The following is a 23,587-nucleotide window of genomic DNA, read 5'->3' on the forward strand; positions in this document are numbered from 1 at the left end:
CAGGTCATGATCTCATGGTTCATGAGTTCAAGCCCTGCATTGGGCTCTCTGCTGTCCGTGCAGAGCCTGTCTTGGATCCTTTGTCCCCTCCCTCTCTGCCCCTACCTACCCTTATTGCATGTGCACATTCTCTCTCTCTCAAAAATAAATAAACCCATAAAAAATGAAGACTTTTTTAAAAATTTTGTTTTAATTTTTGAGAGACAGAGAGCACGAGCAGGGGACAGGCAGAGAGAGAGGGAGACACAGAATCTGAAGCAGACTCCAGGCTCTGAGCTGTCAGCACAGAACCTGACGCAGGGCTCGAACCTACAAACCATGAGATCATGACCTGAACCAAAGTGGGAGGCTTAACCGACTGAGCCACGCAGGTGCCCCCCAAAATGAAGACCTTTTTAAAGGACCAGATTTAGGAACTCTAGACCTCAAGGAGGCTAATTTTCTTGATTTAATAAACCATGGATAGGTTTCTCGATCTCCCTAGACTCTGCTCTGATCACATTCTGGAAAAGGATCTATCATACACACAGAATTGATTTTCAAGTACACTAATGACAGCTACCAACAATGTGTTGGGCACAGTGCTAAGTATTTTAATTGCATTCTTTTATTTAAATCTCCTTCCCAGCTGCCATGTTGGGGCCTTGGGGGCTGCTTTGGGCTCTGCTCATGTCACAGCCTCTTTGCATTTGGCCCAAAGGGCTGCGAGAATGAGAGTGAGGGCGAGGTTAGGCAGGCTGTGACCAGGAATCGCCTTCAACCTTATTTGGTGCATCTTCCGCATAAAGTGAGGAAAACACCCCCACTGCTCCATGCCCAGCATGGAGCCCAACATGGAGCCCAACATGGGCTTGAACTCATGACCCTAAAATCAAGAGCTTTGCTGAGTTCAAGAGGCAGACGCTCAACCGACTGAGCTACCCAGGCGCTCCCCCCACTTTTTAAAAGTGAGATGGGTCTTAATCATGGGACTTTTGAATTCATGTAAAGAAGGTATATTCTTTTTAAAGCCCTCTATTCCATCATGTTAAAAAACATTGGGAAAATTTGGTATCAAAGACACTCATTACACTAGATCATAGATCTGGAATACCAGATCAAACATCTGGAATGTTTGTTTCCAAATTAAAACACACACACACACACACACACACACACACACACACACACACACACACACACACAAACTCCTTCCAACAACTCAATTAGTGGGTGCTACCACTTGATTTATAGACAAGGAAACGAATGCTCGGAAGATGAAGAAACTTGCTGAGAGCTCACAATGAGTTCAGAGGCCAAGCCATGCCTCCAATCCAGGCTCTCTACAAAGCCCAAGCTCCTAACCTTGATGCTACAAAACCCAAATTACAGCAAGCCCCCAGTGTAACCTTCCTGGCCCTACAACTGTCCAAAGTCCAGTAGGACTGGTGTGTTCCAAATCCCACCAGTCTGCTCCCTCCAGTAAGAAAACTGGTATGATCTAAAATATAGGAACTCAGGGGGACCCAGCTGGTTCATTCAGAAGAGCATGTGACTCTTGGTGTTGGGGGTTGTGAGTTCAAACCCCATGTTAGGTGTAGCGATTATTTAAAAATAAAATCTTTTAAAAATAATAAAATAAAAAATAAAATACATGAACTCAGGGTAAGCTCTATGACCTTTTAAATTTTCTTTTATTTTTTAATGTATTTACTTACTAAGGGGGGGGGGGGCAGGGCAGAGAGAGAGGGAGAGAGAGAGAGAATCCCAAACAGGCTTCACGATGTCAACACAGAGCCCGACTTGGGGCTTAATCCCATAAATTGTGAGATCATGACCTGAGCCACAACCAAGAGTTAGACACAGCTGACTGAGCCACTCAGGTGTCCCTCTTACCCTTTTTTAAAGGATAGCTTCCACTTCTACTTTAAAAAATTTAACTCTGGATTTCTCAAGCCATTTTTCTACTGAGAAGCTAGCAGGCTTTAGGAACAGTAATTGTGGGGTGCCTGGGTGGCTCAGTCGGTTGAGCATCTGACTCTTGGTTTCAGCTCAGGTCATGATCTCACAGTTCATGAGTTTGAGCCCTGCGTCAGGCTCTGTGCTGACGGTGCAGAGCCTACTTGGGATTCTCTCTCTCTCCCTCTCTCCCTCTCTGCCTTTCCCATGCACACGCTATCCTCCTCTCTCAAAATAAATAAATAACTTAAAAAAAACCCAACCTGTAATTGTACAATTGACGATCTCAGCCTCCATAGAGGCCTATGAAAAGCAGTTATTAACACAGTTTGCAACTTTTATTACTGATTTTCCTTGGCCTCTAATTCTGTGTACAAGTCCCAGTCTGAACTATGCTATCAGTTCAGGAGAGCCCCTAGTGACTGATTCTTTTAGAAAACCTGCCCTTTATTATCTTATGAAGTGAGGTTCAGCAGGACTTAGTTTTTGTCAAATCAGACAAAAGTTCTGAGAAATGATACTAGCAATAATAATAGCTAAGATATATTGAATGCTTATTATGTGCTAGCTGCTATTCTAACTGCTTTTGCATATTTAATTGTCATTATAACTCTACCAGCTAGATGTTATTAATACCCCCATTATGCAGATAAGAAAATGGAGGAATATATTTTGGTTCTCTTTTTTAACCTTCCTCTTAATAGTTTGAAAACCACTTTTAGCAAATCTATATACTTGCTTGCTGCTAAAGAGAACAGAAAAATAGGTAAGTTCTTCCACATTGTCAGGGGTCTAGGAATGGCCTCAACAACAAAAGGTCCTACCATCTTTCATTCAGGAAAAATGGCCAAGATGAACTACTATAAAGCCCAAATCATCATTTTTGACACAAAATGTAATTAGCCAAATTCAACTACACTGCAAGCCAATTTAGTTAGTTATCTAGGGGTACAGTTTGCAACTAATTTATTCTTAGAGTCCATTAGCTTAAAATTCAACATTTTATCCATGTACCATGGGAAATTTTTCTCTGGCTGTGAAGAGAAGTTGGTATCTATTATTTAAAATTTTTCATTATTCCCAGGGCAGCTGGGTGGCTGAGTCAGTTAAGTGTCCAACTTCGGCTCAGATCGTGATCTCATGGTTCATGGGTTTGAGCCCCACGTCAGGCTCTGTGCTGACAGCTGGGAGTCTGGAGCCTGCTTCTGATTCTGTGTCTCCCCTTCTCTCCCTGCCCCTCCCTGCTTGGGCTCTGTCTCTCTCTCTCTCAAAAATAAATAAACATTAGGGGTGCCTGGATGACTTAGTTGGTTAAGCGCGACTTCAGCTCAGGTCAGGATCTCACTGTTCGTGAGTTCCGAGCCCGGTATCGGGCTCTGTGATGATAGCTCGGAGCCTGGAGCCTGCTTTGGATTCTGTGTCTCCCTCTCTCTCCGCCCCTCCCCTGCTTGCGCTCTGTCTCTCAGAACTGAATAAAAGTTAAAAAATAAAAATAAAAAATAAACATTAAAAAAAGTTAAAAAAAATATATATTCTCTCATTATTCCCATGCTGTCCAGAGTGGAATTTTGAAGGCTTGATTGTTATTTCTTCAGGTGTTGGGACTGAGTTAGAATAGTTTTCTATGGAGAAGTTGTCCCCACCCACAGGTAGGGCCTTGGGTCACTCTGTAGACAAGGATGAGACTCCCTTTTTCACGCAGGAGCTTGGGGTCAGCTTGTTAATTTTTTTTTTTTAATTTTTTTTTTTTAACGTTTATTTATTTTTGAGACAGAGAGAGACAGAGCATGAACGGGGGAGGGGCAGAGAGAGAGGGAGACACAGAATCAGAAGCAGGCTCCAGGCTCTGAGCCATCAGCCCAGAGCCTGACGCGGGGCTCGAACTCACGGGCTGTGAGATCGTGACCTGAGCCGAAGTCAGACGCTTAGCCAACTGAGCCACCCAGGCGCCCCTCAGCTTGTTAATTTTTGCAAAAGAATGTCAATCCCATCTTCTCTTTGGGTGATTTTTAAATATGTGGGTGTGGATTTAATCTACAAGATAAAATAATTGCACCCCAGGCTTTTGCCAAAGAATGTAATTTTGAACTGTTGACTACCCAATTTTTATCAAAATCATGCATGCCAGAAACAATGTTCCTGGATGGTTGCCTAACGGCAGTCTGCAAAGGAAGCCAGATAACCAGGGTAGCAGTTTTAGCCCCAGAGAACTGCTCCTACTGAACTGTTCTATTTCATCATGCATCCTAAATACTCTAAGAATCCTAGACACTAGGCTACCACTATGTTTGTTATAAGGATGTTGTTGAAGACCCTGCCTCATTAAGTGGCCCAGTCTACCTTTTTGGAGGACACAGGACCTGAGAGTAAGGAAGCGTTGCTTTTCTTCAGCAATGACCTCACTCTTGCTTTTCTTTTAACTTTAATTTCAATATCATGGACACACAATGGTACAACAGTTTTGGGTATACGACGTAGTGATTCAACAGTTCTATACATTATACTATGCTTGCGACAGGTGTAGCAATGACCCCACTCTTATCCTACAAGCACTGAGGGTCTTGTAACTTTTTCATTTGGCCACAGAATGCTGAAAACTAAATTCAAGGCCCAACTGTATTTATTTTGTAGGATATTACAGTATGAATGTCTATGCACTAAGTCTCTCCGCAGCCTCATCTAGTTCTTCTATTATTCTCCACCTAGATTTCCTGTAAAATTCTGTTCATTAAAAAAGTCTATGTTGGGGCGCCTGGGTGGCGCAGTCGGTTAAGCGTCCGACTTCAGCCAGGTCACGATCTCGCTATCCGTGAGTTCGAGCCCCGCGTCGGGCTCTAGGCTGATGGCTCAGAGCCTGGAGCCTGTTTCCGATTCTGTGTCTCCCTCTCTCTCTGCCCCTCCCCCGTTCATGCTCTGTCTCTCTCTGTCCCAAAAATAAATAAACGTTGAAAAAATAAATAAATAAATAAAGTCTATGTTATTTTAATTATTCTTTCAAGCCACCACACATCCTTTCTGGAAGATGGTGAGGTATTTAAAGATGTACATGCAAATGAATACATTCATAAGCTGATTTGCATGAGTTATTATTATTTCCATTAATCTTATTATTGTCGTTATATGGCAAAGTCCCTAAAGGCAGAGGACCAGACTCCCCTTTTGCCAGTGTATCTCCAGTACGAGCTTGGAGGCCATCTCTGTCCTTCCTCTGTGCATCACATAAAGTAGCTGGCCTGTGTTTTAGGGGCCTTGTTGTGTGAAAAATGGACATTTTAAAGCACCAAGGTTCCTCCACCTTGGCAAGATGCCTGGGAATAAGAAAAGACCCAAGGGACAGCAGCTTGTTCCAGCTCGTTCACTTGGGGACACAAATGTACAGGCTGGAACAAAGGGCAGACTGGCCTGTTTTCAGTGAATTGCTATTTTTCTCACACTTTTTACTGAAATGCATAGACATGAATGAGTTAAAACAAATATGCGTGTCCTACAGCAGCCAAAGAAATTCTGCGTTAATCAAGTGAGAACGCGTTATCATCTCCTCCTCTTCTTATTGTCCTCAAGAAAGCCTCTAACAGAGTCGAGGGTTTTTTAAATATATTTTTAAATTGAGATAAAATGTACACATAGCATTTACCATTTTAAACCATTTTTATTTATGTATGTATTCTTTTTAATGCTTATTTATTTTGAGTGTGTGTCCACGTGCGTGTGCATGTGAGCAGGGGAGGGGGGAGAGAGAAGGAGAGAGAGAATCCCAAGTAGGCCTCACGCTGGGGCTCGATCTCATGAACCATGAGATCATGACCTCAGCCATAAATCAAGGGTCAGACACTTAACCGACTGAGCCACCCAGGTGCCCCTCATTTTAACCATTTTTAAGGTACGGTTCAGTGGCATTAAGTATATTCACACTCTTATGCAACCATCACCCCCATCCATCTCCAGAATTTTTTCAACTTGCAAAATTCAAACTTTGTATCCATTAAATACTAACTCCTCACTCTCTCTTCCCCCTGGCCCCTTGACCACTCTAAGCACGTCATAGAAGTGGAATTACACGGTATTTGTCCTTTCTTGACTGGCGCCTTTCATTTAACATGATGCCCTCAGAGTTCATCCAAGGTGCTGCCTATGTCAGAATTTCTTTCCTTCTTAAGGCTAAATAGTATTCCATTGTATGCATATTCGACATTTTGTTTATCCATTCACCCATCAAAGGACACTTGGGTTGCTTCCAACTTTTGGCTATTTTAAATAGTGCTGCTATGAACCTGGATGTCCAAATATCTGTTCAACTCCCTGCTTTCAATTTTTTTTTTTTTTTTTTTTTTTTTTTTGGTGTAAACCCAGAAGTGAAATTGCTGGATCATACAGTAAGTCTATTTTTAATTTTTTGAGGGACCTCCATACTATTTTCCATAGCAGCTGCACCTGCTCACATTCTCAACAGCACTGCACAAGAGCTCCAATTTCTCCACATCCTCACCAGCACTTACTATTTTCCGGGTTTTTGATGACTGCCATCCTCGGGGGTGTGAAGTGGTATCTTGTTATGGTTTTGATTTGCATTTCCCTAATGATTAATGATGCTGAGCATCTTTCCAAGGGCCTATTAGCCATCTGTACATCTTCTTTGCAGAAATATCCTTTCAAGTCCTTTGGCCATTTTTGAATTGGGCTGTTTGGTTTTTGTTGTTGAGTTGAGGATTTTTCTCTATATTCTGGATATTAATCCCTATTGAATGACAAAACTAAATTTGGTAATGAGGTTATGTCCTTTATTCAAGGGAAAACAATCCTTGGATTGGGGAAGTATGGTGCCTCAGAAATAGTGGGGCACTCTTCCCAAGGGGTTCTGGGGAAGAATGAGTTTTATGAAGCATTAAAAGTGGCAACAGGGAGGGGCACCTGGGTGGCTAGGTCGGTTAAGCTTCTGATTTTGCCTCAGGTCTTGACTTCAGGGCTTGTGAGTTCCAGCCCCATGTCTGGCTCTGTGCTGACAGCTAGAGCCTGGAGTTTGCTTTGGATTCTGTGTCCCCTTCTCTCTCTCTGCCCCTTCTCTGCTCATGCTCTGTCTCTCCCTCTCTCTCTGAAAAATAAACATTAAAAATTTTGAAAAAAAAAGTGTCAATAGGGAAATGGTACGATTAGCTGGGGTTGCAGATCTGACCTTATTTAGGAAGATCAAGGAACAAGGAAATAAGTATAGAACCCAGAGTTGCTGTGGTGTTTGGGGATTGGCTGTCTGGATGTACTGTGTTTCTGGTCAAGCAAAGCATTTACAGGAATGCTAAGGTTTAGTTGGTAGCACCCCAAAAAGGAGGAGCTCCGTCTTGGGCCTAGAAATTGAACTCTGTTCAACATCTCTTATCAGATAAATGATTTGCAAGTATTTTCTCCCATTCAATGGGTTGCCTTTTTATTCTGTTGATGGTGGCCTTTGATATACCAAAGTTTTTCATTTTGATGAAGTCCAATTTGTCTATTTTTTTGTTGCCTGTGTTGTTGGTGTCATATCCAAGAAATCATTGCCAAATCCAGTGTCATAAACTCTTTCCCCTGGAGCCCTGGGTGGTTTTTTTGTTTGTTTTTTATTTGTTTTTTTTTAAGTGGGCTCCATGCCCAACACAGGGTTTGAACTCACAACCCTGAGATCAAGACCAGAGCTGAGATCAAGAGTCAGACGCTTAACTGACTGAGCCACTCAGACGCCCCTGCAGCCCTGTTTTAATAAGTCATTTTATAAGGGTTATGGAGAACATCATCTTCAGATGGAGCAAGAAGATAAGTAAAATCCAGAGGAGGGGTTTACTATTTTGCCACCAAGCCCACGCCTTAAAAAGTAATCCTTGCAAATGGACTCTGATCAGCTCTGGTAGGAAAATAACATGAAAGAGGAGAGCTGCCTCAAGTCGGCAGTAACAGGGAACATCAGGGGAAGAGTCTCCATTTTATATCAACATTTACATTCTTTTCCTTTGTGGATCCAAGTTCCTTTACGTAATATAAGAGCCAAACAAATGGGAAGGGGACCCATGGGCTCCAGTCTGCTTAACTGAGTAATTTGCTCCATCTGGGTCTAGTTATCCAAGTACGTTTCCTCACCAACACCCCATCCAAGCTCCATCGCAACGTGCGGAGTGAATTTTGTGCTCATGGAAGACACATCCCAACAAGCATTTAGGGAAGGGCCAAGATCAAAGAGCTGGGTGAGAGACCAAGAGTGGTCCTGTCAAACTGCCTTAGCTCAGATTTGCAGAGTCCTTCAACTACTGACCCTGGCTTCCCCGGGGCAAGAAAACGACATGGTTTGAGCGGCCAAATCACCAACACCAGGATGGCCTCTCACTGGCAAGCTCACTAATGTATGACTTTGCACATCTGTTCTAAACACTCACCAGCACAGGCTTTGAGGCAACCCTGTCACGCTGACGAGGCTTCGGCTGGGAAATTACAATGAGAGTAATAATGACCAGTCAAGGTTGTACTGACACTCCAAAGACCAACACTCCTGCCAGCAGAACCATTATCATCGTCATCACTGTGACCTTATTCAGTGTAGGACAGCTGGAGAAACTGCCCCAATTAGCCCAAGTAGATGGGACAGCAACTACACGGTTCCTCTCTACTTACCCCAGCTCAGCCCTGATGGGCTGATCTCCCCTGGGTCTCCCCTGATGTGATTTAGGGAGGAAAGATGGTAAGCTTTGGAGATGACCTGTTGTGGTTGGACACGCTTGGGTTTACACCTCTGCTTTAACATTTACGAGTTGTTGACCTTGGCCAAATAATTCAGATCTCAGTTTCCTCATCTGTAAGCGGGAATAATTAAGTCTGACCTCATATGTGATGAAAAGTGGCAACGGAAAGTTCCCGGCACACGCTAACACCGAATATTCATAGTGTCTCTTCCCATGGTGAGCTGTGTGTCTTTCCCACTCCCCTTAAAGTTTCTCAAGGTCAGGAACCATATCTTCTTTGTTTTTAAGCGACCAGCCCATAGTAGACCCCCCATGAGTATGTGCTGAATGGATAAACCACAAGAATAATCCCCTTCCCTTAACTCTGTATATCATTCGGTTGTGAGGAGGAAAAACCAGTAAAGAATTTTCCCTGCTATGCCTTTACAGAATGAGTTAAACCAGCTTCCTCTTAGGAGTTGCACGTCAGAAGAACAGAGCTTCAACATCTTGTCAGATAAGGGAGATCTTTGTGGAGCAGAACTACCTGGAAAGTGTTCTGCATAACAATATACCCACGGATTTTAACTGAGCACTTACCCCAATTCCTTGTGGATTCATTACACTGACAGCTTGACAGCAGCATATTGATGCCTGTTTTCTATCTAACACAAGCTGTATGACTGCCTTGTGTTTAACCCACTCTATAAATTTGTAAGCAGCTATGTAAAAACAAAAACCTCAGAAAACAAAGAAAAGATGCCGGGTTGTTATTTCACTGAAAAACAATAATGAGTGTCTCTTTTCTGTGTTCCTCCCACTCTAATTGGGTATATTTGGGTTTTGGTTGTTTTCCTTTGCTCGAAGAGTTTGAATTTTGCAGCAGCTTCTTTTTGCCTGTTAAAGAAGGCTGTGCTCTAGCCCAATGCCACTCACAGTGCCAGTCACCCCGAAAATAAGCTCAGGCCAGAAGGTAAATCAGTGCACTGCTTTCTTTCTCAAGAAGTCTCACTATGAAAAAAAAAAGTCAGCTCAACTGAACAAGGTGTTTAGTGCCAAAGTTGATGTACATTCTAGCACAATCTCCTTATGGACAGGTGACAAAGAGCTCACAGATTGGCACCACATGTGGATCACACTTCGAGGAGCATTGTACTAGGTTATGGAACTCCTCATCTGCCTGAGAATGTACTGGACTGACCTTTACAATGGGCTTTTGAAGGATTTTAGGCCACCTAGTATCCTTATCCCTTCTTTTGGCAAAGCATCCCAATATCAAGGATCTGCCACACCCTGTCTCAGTCGATGAGATCCAGGTGGGGATACTGTAAGACCAGGGCCAGCCAAATGGTGCTCTGAGTCTCTCCAGCCACAATAAATGGAGATGATGATCCAGGGCCAACCAACTGGCATAATTCCATCTTCCTAGTTGGCTTTCAGACCTGGGAAGGGCAGTGGCCCTACTGCTGTATTCAGAGTGAATACCGGGACTCATGCAGAAACTATAAGGATGAGTCTCTTTCCATTAGACTTCAAGTTGTAAGGATGTGGGCCTGGAGTCAACAACACCCATGAGGGGAGAGCCTGGCTGTGAAATGGAGAAAAGACAGAGCAGAACTGAAAAAGAGACAGAAACTGTATTTGGAACCTATGGATAAAGCCTTGCATGATCTACAACTTTTCAATGATATATATGATCCAGTAAATTTCCCTTTTGCTTAGAACAGTTTATGAGCTTTCTAATGTTTGCAATGAGAAGAGTCTAAATTAGGCCTGGACTACTCTCCCCTGGGCTATTCTGAAATCCATACATGTTGGCCCTAAAAAGACAAAGCTGAAAAGGCAAAAGGTCTGGAGTTAGAGGAGCTGTCTAGTTGGGACTAGAGGCAAGTTACCAAGACTTGCCACACCTGAATTCCTTCCTCTGTTAGGTGATTAACATCTGCCCCATCCATCACCTGTTAGGTGAATATGAGAATCACATAAAAAGAGAGAAAATCACTCTAGAAACATATGAAAAGGCACTGCACAAACAAAAAATATTGTTATTGCTAGCCCAATGATAGTTATGCAAACTTCAAAATTCTGGCATCCATCACTATCCAGTTCCTACAAGAAATACATTGTTCTTAAAATAAACATGGTGGGGGGTAAGGAGAGGCAAACCAAGAAATAGACTCTTAATTACAGAGAACACACCGATGGTTATAGGAGGGGAGGTGGGGGGAAGGGGTTTAAATAGGAGATGGGGATTAAGGAGGGTATTGTGATGAGCACCGGGTGTTGTATGTAAGTGTTGAGTGACTAAATTCTTCACCTGAAACTAATATTACACTGTATGCTAACTGGAATTCAAATAAAAACTTAAAGAAAGAATACATCGTTTTTATCAATACCTGTATTGTGCTCTAGGAGGGAGAGCGCCCTCTGCAGGCCAGAAGTTGTAAAGCAAGGCAGCAGACTCAAAAGACGGACAGAATAGAGAAGGGGCAGCAGGAAGCCAGTCCAGATCTCAGGTTCTGGGCTGAGCACCAATGTGTGTGCTGTTGGTCATTTCTTGGGCCCACCCAGGACGTTTCTCCCCCATTGAACACAGCATCTAAATGACTCATGCTTATGAATCATGCAAGAAAAATGATGGTTTAATTTAGAACTTAACCGCTAGTAACTCTCAACCACTATTTTGCAACTTTGGGGTTATCCTAACAATAATATTATCATGCAGGTAGGCAGATTTTGTGTCTGTTTTACTGTTTTCATATCTGAGATCTAAGGGACCAACAGAACAACAAACTGCATAAAAAGATTAAATCGTTCTGTAAATTTTGCATTTTTTCCAAAAGTCAGAGTACAATCATTTTCTGATAGATAGAAACAGTATGAGCAGTCAGGGTACAAGACAGGAAGAGGCATTACTGATTTTTAAGCCTCGTTCTGAGTCTCTGGTCAATGGAAGTATCAGTGGATTGTCTTTTGATGGAAAAATAACATTTTTATATTTTCATATAGTTAGTGTGCCTGGAAGAAGTTTGTTCTTTACAGTTCCCTCCTTTGAGAAGCTCAAATCTGGACGGGGTGGGTGACACTAGTAAAACAAGTGTCCCTACATACTGGGTGTCAACACTGTGCCAGGCACGTACATCACTCCTAAGCCCAGCACCGCCCAGTCCACGACACCAGTGCGCAGGGTTACAGTTCCTCAGAAGCAAGGAGCAGGCTGAGCCCACTCTCCCTGCTCCCAAGGATGGCCTGTGCTCAGGTAGAGCAGGCTGGCCCTGTTTGTATCAGGCTCCATAAATATCACAGCTTTCTCTTCCTCGTCTCCATTGGTGCCTCTTCATCTTATAAAACAAGATAGCCCTACCCTATCATCTGGTTATCCTCAGTTCAGGGAGAGGGGGTAAAAGCCCCATGTTGTTCTCCAGTCTATGTGCACCATCACGAAAGCTGATGTCCTGTCCTCTATGGATCCAAGGCACAATAAGTTAAAAAGCAAAGGGGTAGAGGAAAGAGGAACTGTCTCCCTAAAAAGTCTCTAAAACTTACCAGTTTGGATAATGCTCTGGAACCGGCATAGATTATGCCCACATACAGCACCGAAGCAGGAAGCCATGTCAAAACATCAGATCTGAAAAAAGGGAAAGAGACCAGAATATTTCTGTCACTTTCTGTCCAAAAGACCAAGCTGGAAGGCATGACCTTTCAGATGCACCAAATACGACGGTGATTGTCTTAACATCTCTGAGTGACCTGTGAAGTGTGTGACATGGGCTGTGTCCACTGAGAGTGAGGGAGGCTGCCAAAGTCATCCAGCTATAGCCCGTCACTCTGCCAACTACCTAGTGTTACTGATCCTACGACGGAACACAAACGATCTGGAGATGGAAAAAGGCTTCCTAAAGTTGGGGAGAGAGAATAGATCTGAATTTTTTCAAAAAATTTTTTTTTACTTTATTTATTTATTTTGAGAGAGAGAGTGTGTTTGAGCAGGAGAGAGGCAGATAGAGACAGAGAATCCCAAGCAGGGATTCTGCACTGGCAGCACAAGGCTCAATCCCACCAACCATGAGATCATGACCTGAGCTGAAATCAAGAGTCGGATGCTCAACTGACTGAGGCACCCCTGATTTTTTTAAGGTTTTTAAGATTTTTTTTTTTTAAGGCCAGTGAACATTATTCTTTGGATTTTAAATAGCCAGAGGCTTTGAACCCATGCCAAATTATTACAAATTTTTAAAGGCCATTTACCGAGGCAATATATCAAACGGCTCCATGGAACCACAAAAGAAGGAAACAAGTGCCAAAGGACAGAATTTTAAAAAGAATACTAGAACTCAAGCTGGGTGGCCATGTGCTGACATCTTCCACCATTAACCTGGAATCTCTAAGGACTTCTGGAGGGCACGTTTCTTGATTCAATTGTGGCCACACCAAAAACTGCTTTTTTCTTTTTTTTTCTTTTTTTTAAATTTTTTTTTTCAACGTTTATTTATTTTTGGGACAGAGAGAGACAGAGCATGAACAGGGGAGGGGCAGAGAGAGGGAGACATAGAATCAGAAACAGGCTCCAGGCTCTGAGCCATCAGCCCAGAGCCTGACGTGGGGCTCGAACTCACGGACCGCGAGATCGTGACCTGGCTGAAGCCGGACGCTTAACCGACTGCGCCACCCAGGCGCCCCACTTTTTTTTTTTCTTTTTAACTTTGTTTATTTTGAGAGAGAGAGAGAGAGAGAGAGCAAGCAGGAGAAAGGCGGAGAGAGAGGGAGAGAGAAAGAATCCCAAGCAGACTCTCCACTGCCAGTGCAGAGCTTGATGTGGGCTCGAACTCACAAACCATGAGATCATGACCTGAGCCAAAATTAACAGTCAGACACTTAACTAACTGAGCCACGCAGGTGCCCCCAAAACTGCTTTGTTCAATACAGTTTAGAATCTTGCTGTCTTCAAGAAAGGCAAAATCCCGGTTTTTATATAGAGAACCCATCACTGAGGTTCCCTCAGTCACAAACACATTTGGTCCACTTACGCAAGTTCCCGGAGTTATTCTCATAATAGATATAAATAAATGAGACCATTCCAGCAGAATTTAACATAATAATCCCAGCTAACTCAATGAACTGCTCTCCTGGGATGATGCCTGCTCAAGAAATGTTCTTTGTGAATCTTATTAGCATGGGCAAGCATCTATGATCAGACCTGCTTTTGTACCCTTCCCAGGGAACCTGGTGCTAAAATGTCTCTAGTCTCTAGTTAGGCCTCCAAACCCTACTTCCTGAATATATTCATTCAGCAAATATTTCTAGCAATTTGCAAAGTGCTGACAGTGCTAGAGTTATTATTAACAGCAGCATCCTAATTAACATTTACTGAGCACTTGCTACAAATGAGGCAGTCTGCTAAGTGTTTTCTATGCTGTGTCTTTTAAAAATGTGTACAACCACCTTATGAAGAAAATGTCTTTGTTGTTATTATTATTATTATTATCCCCATTGTGCACATGAAATAACTGAGGCAATAAAGAGTTTAATTTGCCTGTGGTCAGAAGAGCTGGTTATGGCAAAGCCAAAATTTGAATTCAGGTCATCTGACTCTAAAGCTCCAGCTTTAAGCCACCCTTTCACACTTTGCCCTCAAGGACCTCATAATCTAGTGGTAGACACTGACATATAACAAACACAGCATGATTCTGCTCTGGTCACACACTAAGCATCTAATGACCTGAGGAATATTCTCTGTTCTTACTCGTCTTACTGCAATAAAAGATGTCTGCACTTCCAGCCAATAGGTGAATAGAGAAAGGCAGATGCTATTCTCCATCTTGATGGATAACAACATCATGCTTGACATCAAACCAATTGCTACTCCTCTAGGAAACAACTTCCCCATTAGAAGTCCCCCTTAAGCTCACAAAGGTCAAGGGAGACAGGATCCAGGCCCATGGCCCGCTGAGCACCACAAGGAGGCCCAAGAGCATACACAGCAGGGAGCATAGTGAAGAGGGAAGGAGTGCCCTGCGTGAAACAGCAGCACACCTACTGCAGCAGGCCCGGCGCTTCAGGATGTGAGCTCAGTAAGGCCCTAGGCATTTGTGCTTTGTTCCCTCTTAAACAAAGAAGACTCCTGCCCAGTCATATGCTCCAAGAGACCTCAGGGCATCTCAGTGGCCATGGATGTGGAAAAAAAAAAAAAAACAAAACATGGCTAGGGGAGAAGAAAGAAAGAAAGAAAGAAAGAAAGAAAGAAAGAAAGAAAGAAAGAAAGAAAGAAAGAAAGAAAGAAAGAAAGAAAGAAAGAAAGGAGGAAGGAAAGGAAGGAGGAAGGAAAGAAAGGAAACATGGCTAGGGAACACCTTGTATTTTAACCCTGTACCCGAAACACAAAGAAATGACTTTAACTATGAAAAATAAACAGATCCAGTTGGACCAGAGACTTCTGGGAAATGTTACAGAGCAGCTGTGGGAGCATTTGGATACAACCATGGAACTATGATCCACAATTATCGCACCCAGGGCCCACCTTCTAGGTGGACAGAGCCAGAGCAACATGCACCAAAGGCAGAAATTTAGACACCTGCAAAAGCAGCTGGTTGCCTAACCCTGTCTTGGCCCTCATGAGCTCTCATCAGAGACAGCTGCCTCCCTCCCTCCCCCACACACACCAACAAAAAATTATAGCTGCTATCGAGAATGATAAATACAAATCACTGGGAAAAGTGCTGCCAAAACAGATATGAGCAAAACAAGTATGAAAGGATGGGGGGTGGTGGGAAGAAAAATAATTAAAAATTGCAAAGAACTCTGCATTCATATTGTTTCAAAGTATCAAAGTTCTCACTCCACTGAAAATCTTAGGGTATGCGTTAAGTGTTGTTGATGCAAGAAGACTCAAGGGAACACCAGTCGACCATCCATACACAAAGAAAAATCTTGGGGCGCCTGGGTGGCTCGGTCGGTTACGCACGCGACTCTTGATTTCGGCTGAGGTCATGATCTTATGGTCAGTGAGTTCGAGCCCTACATCAGGCTCAGCACTGACAATTAATTATCAGAGTCAGATAAGGGAACTTCTGCATATATTATTAACATGTCTCCCACCTGTCAAATAAACTGTAAGTTTCATAAAGGTGGGAGCCATGTATGTTTTGTTCATATAAATCAATGTAAAATATCACATGCATGAATGTTATAAAAGAGACTAAAGGACTATGCCATACCATAAGGGCATCTGATCTAGTCAGTGAGGATAGAGAAACCTGCCTCCAATAAGTGATACTTGAGATAAAACTCAAAGTTCAAGTGGGTGCAGGGGGTGAGGGGGTGATGCAGAGAAGTAGAAGGGACACCATATCCCCCCCCTTGGTCCATTACTCACAGCAATAAAAGTCTCTGAAGGTTCAGTAAGACTTTGTCACAAGTTGGTTCTTCACTAACTATGACTCCCAAATTCTTTTTTTTTTTTTAATTTTTTAAATGTTTATTTATTTTTGAGAAAGAGAGACAGTGGGGGAGGGGTAGAGAGAGAGGGAGACACAGAATCTGAAGCAGGTTCTGTGCTGACAGCAGACAGCCCGACACAGGGCCTGAACCCACAAACCGTGAGATCATGACTTGAGCTGAAGTCAGACACTTAACAGACTAAGCCACCCAGGTACCCCTATTATTCCCAAATTCTTTGCAACATTGATCTCATTTAATTTATACACTAGCAGGGGGGCCTGGGTGGCGCAGTCCGTTAAGCGTCCAACTTCTGGTTTTGGCTCAGATTGTGGTTCAAGCCCTGCATGGGGCTCTGTGCTGACAGCATGGAGCCTGCTTAGGATTCTGTCTCCCCCTTTCTCTGCCCCTCCTCCAACTTGTGCTATCTCCGTCTCTCTCAAAATAAATAAACACACATTAAAAAAAAATTGACACACTAGCAGGAGAAATGGGCAGACGGTGGCAGTCACAAGAGCACACACTCTCTCCCTCAGAGAAAGCCTGCTACAGGGAGTGCAGTCCGCCGACAGATGCACTTACATAATTTGAAGAATTGTTTATACTTGCTGCTTCGGGAATCAGAATTGGGATCTCTGGCTTGAGGGGTTTTCCACGACTGTTAGGTAATCTGCTATCTTAACGTGGACGGGTCAGACCTTTCAACAGTTACCTGGGGCAAATAAAATGCCTGACAACTGAGTTTTCCGTACTTTTCCAGGTTATGTGGAGACAAGGTGAAGATGGGAACTATAAAGGTGGTGCTTTGGGGGGCTTTTGCCATCTCTTTTTTTTTTAATATTTCTTCAGGACAAAATGAAACTGTAATTTCAAAATCCTAATTAGCTCTGCTAAAATGGAGGATTATTTTCCAGGGAGATAACAGCAATAAGTGATGGAAATCACACCTGGTTCTGGGCACTGAAGAGTATAACCTTATAACATGCACATGGTTACCCAAATCTTTGGAAATTAAAAGTAGCTCTCTTCACTCCCAAGGAATGTTCCAGCTAACTAAACTTAGCTAACTTTAGCCAATAGCTCCAAGGGATGGACAAAGTTCACACATTTTCCCGGACTGTGTCCTTTCTTCTAGGTCAGGTCATCTAGGGCTGGGGGTATCTAGGGGTCACCTAGGTCACTAGGGGTGAGGCGGGAAAGACGCACAATTACAGAGCAGTGCATGGCACAACACCATGCAATAAATGTTCTCCCGGTTTTTCTACACGTAACTCCAAAGACAGAGGCCATAAGGGATTTCATGTAGATTGATCTACACCTACAGAAAATGCACTGGCCAAAAAACACCATAAAGAAAATCAAGAGATGATTAACAACTTAGGAAAAAATACTGGCAACATATAAAACAGGCTGGAATTTAATATCCTTGATGTATAATGAGTGTTAACAAATCGATAAGAAAAAAAAAATCGGGGCACCTGGGTGGCTCAGTCAGCTTGAGTGTCTGACTTGGGCTCAGGTCATGATCTCACAGCTTGCGAGTTCGAGCATCGCATTGGGCTCGCTGCTGTCAGCCTGTCGGCACAGAGCCTGCTTTGGATCCTCAGTCCCCTCTCTCTCTGCCCCTCCCGTGCTCATGCTTGCTCTCTCAAAAATAAACACTAAAAAAAGGATTAAAAAAAAATTTTTTTAAAGAAAAAAACTCAACTTCACAAAAGAAAAATACTCAGTGGACAAAAAAGAGGTATTTGCATGTGTGTGTGAGTGTATGTATGTATATTTCTCTTTCCCACACACATAAGAAATACAAATAGCCAATAAACATATGAAAAGTTACACACACACACACACACACACACTACTCTTTACAGTATTACTGTATACATGCATACTCTTTACAGTATTTAAAGGTATTTCAAGTTATCCACAATGATGTTTTCATTTACAAGGAAAATAAAACTGCATTCTGGCCTCCTTGTTAGTCATCAAGTATCCCAAGCACCTTGGGGCCTGCTCTTGCTTCCTCCACCAGGAACCCTCCCCCCCCAAACACCTGCAGAGTCTACTCTCTCACAGGTTCAGATCTCTGCTAAAAAGTCAGCTTATCCCTGAGTCCTTCTTACCTAGAGTATATAAAATAACAACCCCCCCTCCTGCCCACTAGAACACACTCGGGCACACGCACATGCACACCTATTCCCCTACCCGGCTTTATTTTTCTCTGTATTTACTGCCATCTGACACATCATGTACTTCCATTTGCCTTTGTTTCTTGTCCATCTACCTCAACTAGAATATAAGCTCTACGAGGGCACGCATTTTTGTCTGTTTTGTTCACGATGCACCCCCTGTGCTGAAAACAATGTCTAGTATATATGCTAGGCACTCCAATATTTGCTGAAGGAGTCATCACGTATTACTTTGGTAACTTAAAAAAAATGTTTCCCTTGGGGCACCTGGGTGGCCCAATCAGTTGAGCATCCGACTTTGGCTCAGGTCATGATCTCATGGTTTGTGGGTTCGAGCCCAGCGTCGGGCTCTATGCTGACAGCTTGGAACCTGGAGCCTGCTTTCGATTCTGTGTCTCCCTCTCTCTCTCTGTACACACACGCTTTCTCGCTTTCTCTCTCTCTCTCTCAAAAATAAACACTTAAAAATATATATATTCCTTTCCTTTTTCTGGATTGATACAAGGGGAAAACAACAGCATCAAAATACACCAGAATACTCCAGGCATGACCCTAATTCACATTTTTTCCTATACTTTTCTTAAGCCCTTCAGAGGATTTGCTCTGAACAGATTTGCTGGTGCTTACAGCTACCAGGTTTTCAAGGACAGGGATGAAAGTAAAACATTTCCCACCATTTGCCTCTTTGAAATGGCCCTAATGGGTAATTCTAAAAATTTCAAATTCAATAAACATTTCTAACAATCATGTTGTAACCTACAACTGTGACAACAGAAAACTAACTGCATTAACAAACATGCTTTCTTCAATAGACATGAACTCAGAAACTTGGCATGGAGGCAGTCATTTTGTTTCCTATAATAATTTATCTTGTTTTCTTATTAAAAAGTAGTACTTAGGGGCACCTGGATGGCTCAGTCAGTTAAGCATCCTGCTCTTGGTTTTGGCTCAGATCATGATCTCATGGGTTCATGAGTTTGAGACCCACATCAAGCCCCACATCAGGCTCCACGCTGGCAGTGTAGAGCTTGCTTGGGATTCTCTCTCTCTCTCTCTCTCTCTCTCTCTCCTCTCTGTGCCCTTCCAGTGTATTCTTTGTCTCTCTCTCAAAATGAATAAACTTAAAAAAAAAGTAGTACTTTTCCATGCTAGAAAATTTTCAAAGTACAGATAATCAAGAAAAACATTACAATTGCAATCCTGCTACCCAAAAACAACCACTGTTAATACCTTGCTAGGTCTCCTCCCAAACAGGGCCTATATGCACATATATGAACACTGCAGCAAAAATGGGATCCTACTGTACACATTGTTTCATAATCTGCTTAACATCTTTCCATGTCAAAAAAATCATCACCAATTTATTAATAAGTGAATAATAGGCTATTGCTGGACACTGAAGTTAATCCTCTTTTTACTAACCTAATGCTGTAATAGTTATCTTTGAGTACATTCCCTTTTCATATTCATGTTTTTGCAATATCAGGATAAACTCCCTGAAGTGGAACAGAAGCTCAAAGACACAGGCATCAAAGTGTGGCATTAGTTACAAAATTGCCTTCCAGAGGGGTTATGCCAACTCAGTCCTCTGCAATGGGCTACATGCTAGTGTTCCCCCCAAACTCCTGTGTTGAAATCCTGCCCCCCCTGTGATAATTTGGAGGTGGGGCCTTTGGGAGGTAATGAGGTCAGGAGGGTGGAGCCCTCATGATGGGATTAGTGCACGTGCTCTCTCTCTCTCTCTCTCTCTCTCTCCCTCTCTCCCTCCCCCTCCACCATGGAAGGAGATGAAAAGATAGACAAGAAGAGGTCTTCACCAGAACCTTACCATGCTGGTACCCTGATCTTGGACTTCCCAGCCTCCAGAACTGTGAGAAATCAGTGTTTATTGGTTAAGCCACCTGGTATTTTCTTTTTTTTTTTTTTTTAGTTTTTTTAATGTTTATTTATTTTTGAGAGAGAGAGCAAGCAGGGGAGGGGCAGAAGGAGAGAGGGGGGGACACCGAATCCAAAGCAGGCTCCAGGCTCTGAGCTGTTAGCACAGAGCCTGACACAGGGCTCAAACTCACAAACCATGAGATCATTACCTGACCCAAAGTTGAAGGCTTAACCAACTAAGCCACCCAGGCACCCCTGGTATTTTTCTTTTTAAGTTTATTCATTTATTTTGAGAGAGAGAGAGAGCATATGTGAACAGGGGAGGGGCAGAGAGAGATGGAGAGAGAGAATCCGAAACAGGCTCCACACTTTCAGGGCAGAGCCTGACATGGGGCTCGATCTCACAAACCATGAGATCATCACCCGAGCTGAAACCAAGAGTCAGATGCCCAACAGACTGAGCCACCCAGGCATTTCCAATCTCTGGTATTTCTGTTATAGCAGCCCAAGCTAAGACACCTTCTACTGCCAGCTCTAAGACTGTATAATTCTCTGGCAGCCAAATACCTACACATTAGGGACAAACCAGGCACATACCACTAATGCACCTTTTCTCCACCTATAATTTATAAGATGGCACCTCCCATGCTGGCTTATTTGTCCATTGTCCTATGTGCCAACAAAGGAGGCATGATGGAATTAAATCTTGAGGTGGTCCTCACAGAATGCTGGGTCTCTGTGGTACAAGGCCCTCTGGGGAACTGCTGAGCCAGTGAGTGTGTGTGTGTGTGTGTGTGTGTGTGTGTGTGTGTGTGTGTGTGCATGTGTGCAGGGATGGATCTCACAGCAACTCCTGGGGGAAAGTACTATTTGCCATGGGGTCTGGTTTGAAAATTGTGGTGATACATAGTTTTTCTTATATGATTTATAAGCACAAGTATTGTGTCTTGTTTGAGTCTTGGGCTTGTTTGTTTTTTTGTTTGTGTACATCTCCTGTCCCTAAGGATCCTGATAAAACATTTTACAAGAAGCTAACAATAGTCTGTTGCCGTGAATTATAAAACTGTTGTTATCGAAATGAAGGCTAATTAAATTAAATCACTTGTTTTTCAAATAGAGCATGCATTATGGAAGGAACATCTGCTCCCTCAAAACACTCAGAAGTTTATCTGTTCATGAGGGCCCTTTGAGCTGAGTTCTTGAAAATTCTCTGCGTTATGCTGACACCTAGTGGAGCTAAAAATAGTTTCCAAACATAAAAATACCAAGTCTAGGTGGTTCAGCCAGTTGAGCATCTTGATTTCAACTCAGGTCATGATCCCACAGTTGGTGGGTTCGAGCCCGAGTCAGGCTCTGCGCTGACAATGCGGACCCTGTTTAAGATTCCCTTTCTCCCCCTCTCTCTGCCCCTCGCATGCGCTCTTTCTCTCTCTCAAAATAAATAAATAAACTTAAAAAACAGTACCAAGCCACCAAGATACTAGGATTCATACTGCCTATTGGCATTGCCAAAAACAGTAATATCTTACAATTATAAAGTCAATATTTGCTTTACAGTTTACAAGCACTTTTACATATATTAACTCCCTACTCCCTACTTAGAGCAGATACCTAGATTTCATTTTGGGGGGTCCAATCCTGGTGAACATGGTCCTTCAAGAATCCTACTCACTACTGTACCTCTTTCCTAATATTCTTAGACCTTTCCTTCTTCATTCTTTACTCTTCCTCTGACTCACAGAGGGTCAACTCCCTTAACAAAGTTCAGCCCTAATATCACTTGAACCCAAAAACCCTGTGATTATACTGTTTCTCACAGAGCATAACTTAGAACAAGAGTCAGCAAACTATGACCCATGGGCCATATCCCACCTGTTGCCTATTGCTGAAATACCATTTTATTGGCACACAGCCACACCCATCTGTGTATGTAGTCTATGGTGGCTTTCATGCCACAAAGGCAGAGCTGAGTTGTTGCAAGACACTGTATGGATACAAAGCAACAGTGACATGAGGTGCGGTCTACACTGAAGTGTGAGTTCAGCAGATTCCTATGCCCTGCAGGTTGGTATAGGCATGACCAGCAGCCACTATAAACTTCGAAGGTCCAAAAATCCTGTCCCAAGAAAGAAAAATACTGCATGGTATTTGGAATTACATGTGGAGTCTTAAAAAAAAAAAGAAAAGAAAAAGAAAAACTAAGAAAACAAACAAAAAGTCAAACTCACAGAAACAGAACAGAAAGGTGGTTGCCAGGGGCTGGGGGCAGGTTAATAGAGGAGATTGGGAAAAAGGTACAAACTTTCAGTTATAAGATGAATAAAGTCTTAGAATCTAATGTATAAAATTGTGACTACAGTTGATAACACTGTGTTGTTGTGTCATTGACATTTCCTAGAAGAGTAGAATTTAAATGTTCTCACCCAAATAAATAAATAAATAAATAAAGTGAGGTGATGGGTGTGTTCATTAATTGGATGGAGGGAATCTTTCACAATGTGTACATATATCAAATTACTACAATGTATACTTTAAACATCTTACAATTTTAGTTGACAACTATACCTCAATAAAGCTGAAAAAAAAATTCCTGTCCTCTACCATCCCTGGCCTCATGGACTCTTCTCTGGGGAATAACCATAATCACCACACCAAAACCAATCAGATTTTATTCATATTACGTCCCTGCAGTGGTTCTCCGTGTTTCCTGAGAATGCTTTGAAAGCTGGTTTTATCTTCCCCCCAAAGTAATTTCTACATAATATACATAAAGCATTCCTCTGGCGAAAAAACACAATAGGAAAAAAGATCAAAAACACATGGATTTGATGTTAACTCTCCTCTGTGAGCAAAGGTAACTGTTCGTAAAATTACAGGTCACTCAAAATGAAATACAATACATTAAAAAACATATTTGAGAAATTCCAACCACCAGTAGCTTTGATGAAGAAAAGCTATCTCGCTTAAAAACAAATAATTAATCATAAAAAGAAGCATCCTAATTGATTGGCTCACTGTTCATTTCTTTAGGGACAGGACTGAGTTAACTTGGAGGTTTTATCAAAGAAAAATTTTTGGAAGTATTCTTTATTTATTATGAGAGAGAATGAGTGTGGGAGTGGGGGAGTGGCAGAGAAGGAGAGAGAGAGAGGGAGAATTCAAAGCAGGTTCTACATCAGTAGTGCAGAGCCAGATGCAGGGCTCAAACCCACAAACTGTGAGATCATGAGCTGAGCTGAAACCAAGAGTTGGATGCTTAACCGACTAAGCCACCCAGACGCCCCAGAAAAATTTTTTTTTCATTTGCAAAAGAGAGTGAGAGTGAGGGAGAGGGGCAGCGTGGAGCCTGACGTGGGGTCCATCCCATGACATTGGGATCATGAGCTGAGCCAAAATCAAGAGTCAGATGCTCAACCAACTGAGGCACCCAGGCTCCCCTATCAAAGAAATGTTTTATAGTTCTCCAGC

At 42.6% G+C, this 23,587-nt stretch overlaps 1 protein-coding gene across 4 annotated transcripts in view; it reads right to left on the minus strand.

Moving 5' to 3' along the window:
- The window catches only part of SLC35D4 (solute carrier family 35 member D4), a 144,348-nt gene that overhangs the window by 107,067 nt on the left and 13,694 nt on the right, over positions 1 to 23,587 (minus strand). For all 4 annotated transcript variants that reach the window (XM_086682616.1, XM_086682614.1, XM_025931357.2 and 1 more), the window contains exon 4: positions 12,165 to 12,246. In XM_086682616.1, the coding sequence (XP_086538742.1) occupies positions 12,165 to 12,246 (82 nt within the window). The remainder of the gene's footprint in view (positions 1 to 12,164; positions 12,247 to 23,587) is intronic.

Source organism: Puma concolor, chromosome D3 (assembly GCF_028749965.1).
Source record: "Puma concolor isolate L17-30 chromosome D3, mPumCon1.1.hap2, whole genome shotgun sequence".
Lineage (NCBI taxonomy): Eukaryota > Metazoa > Chordata > Mammalia > Carnivora > Felidae > Puma > Puma concolor.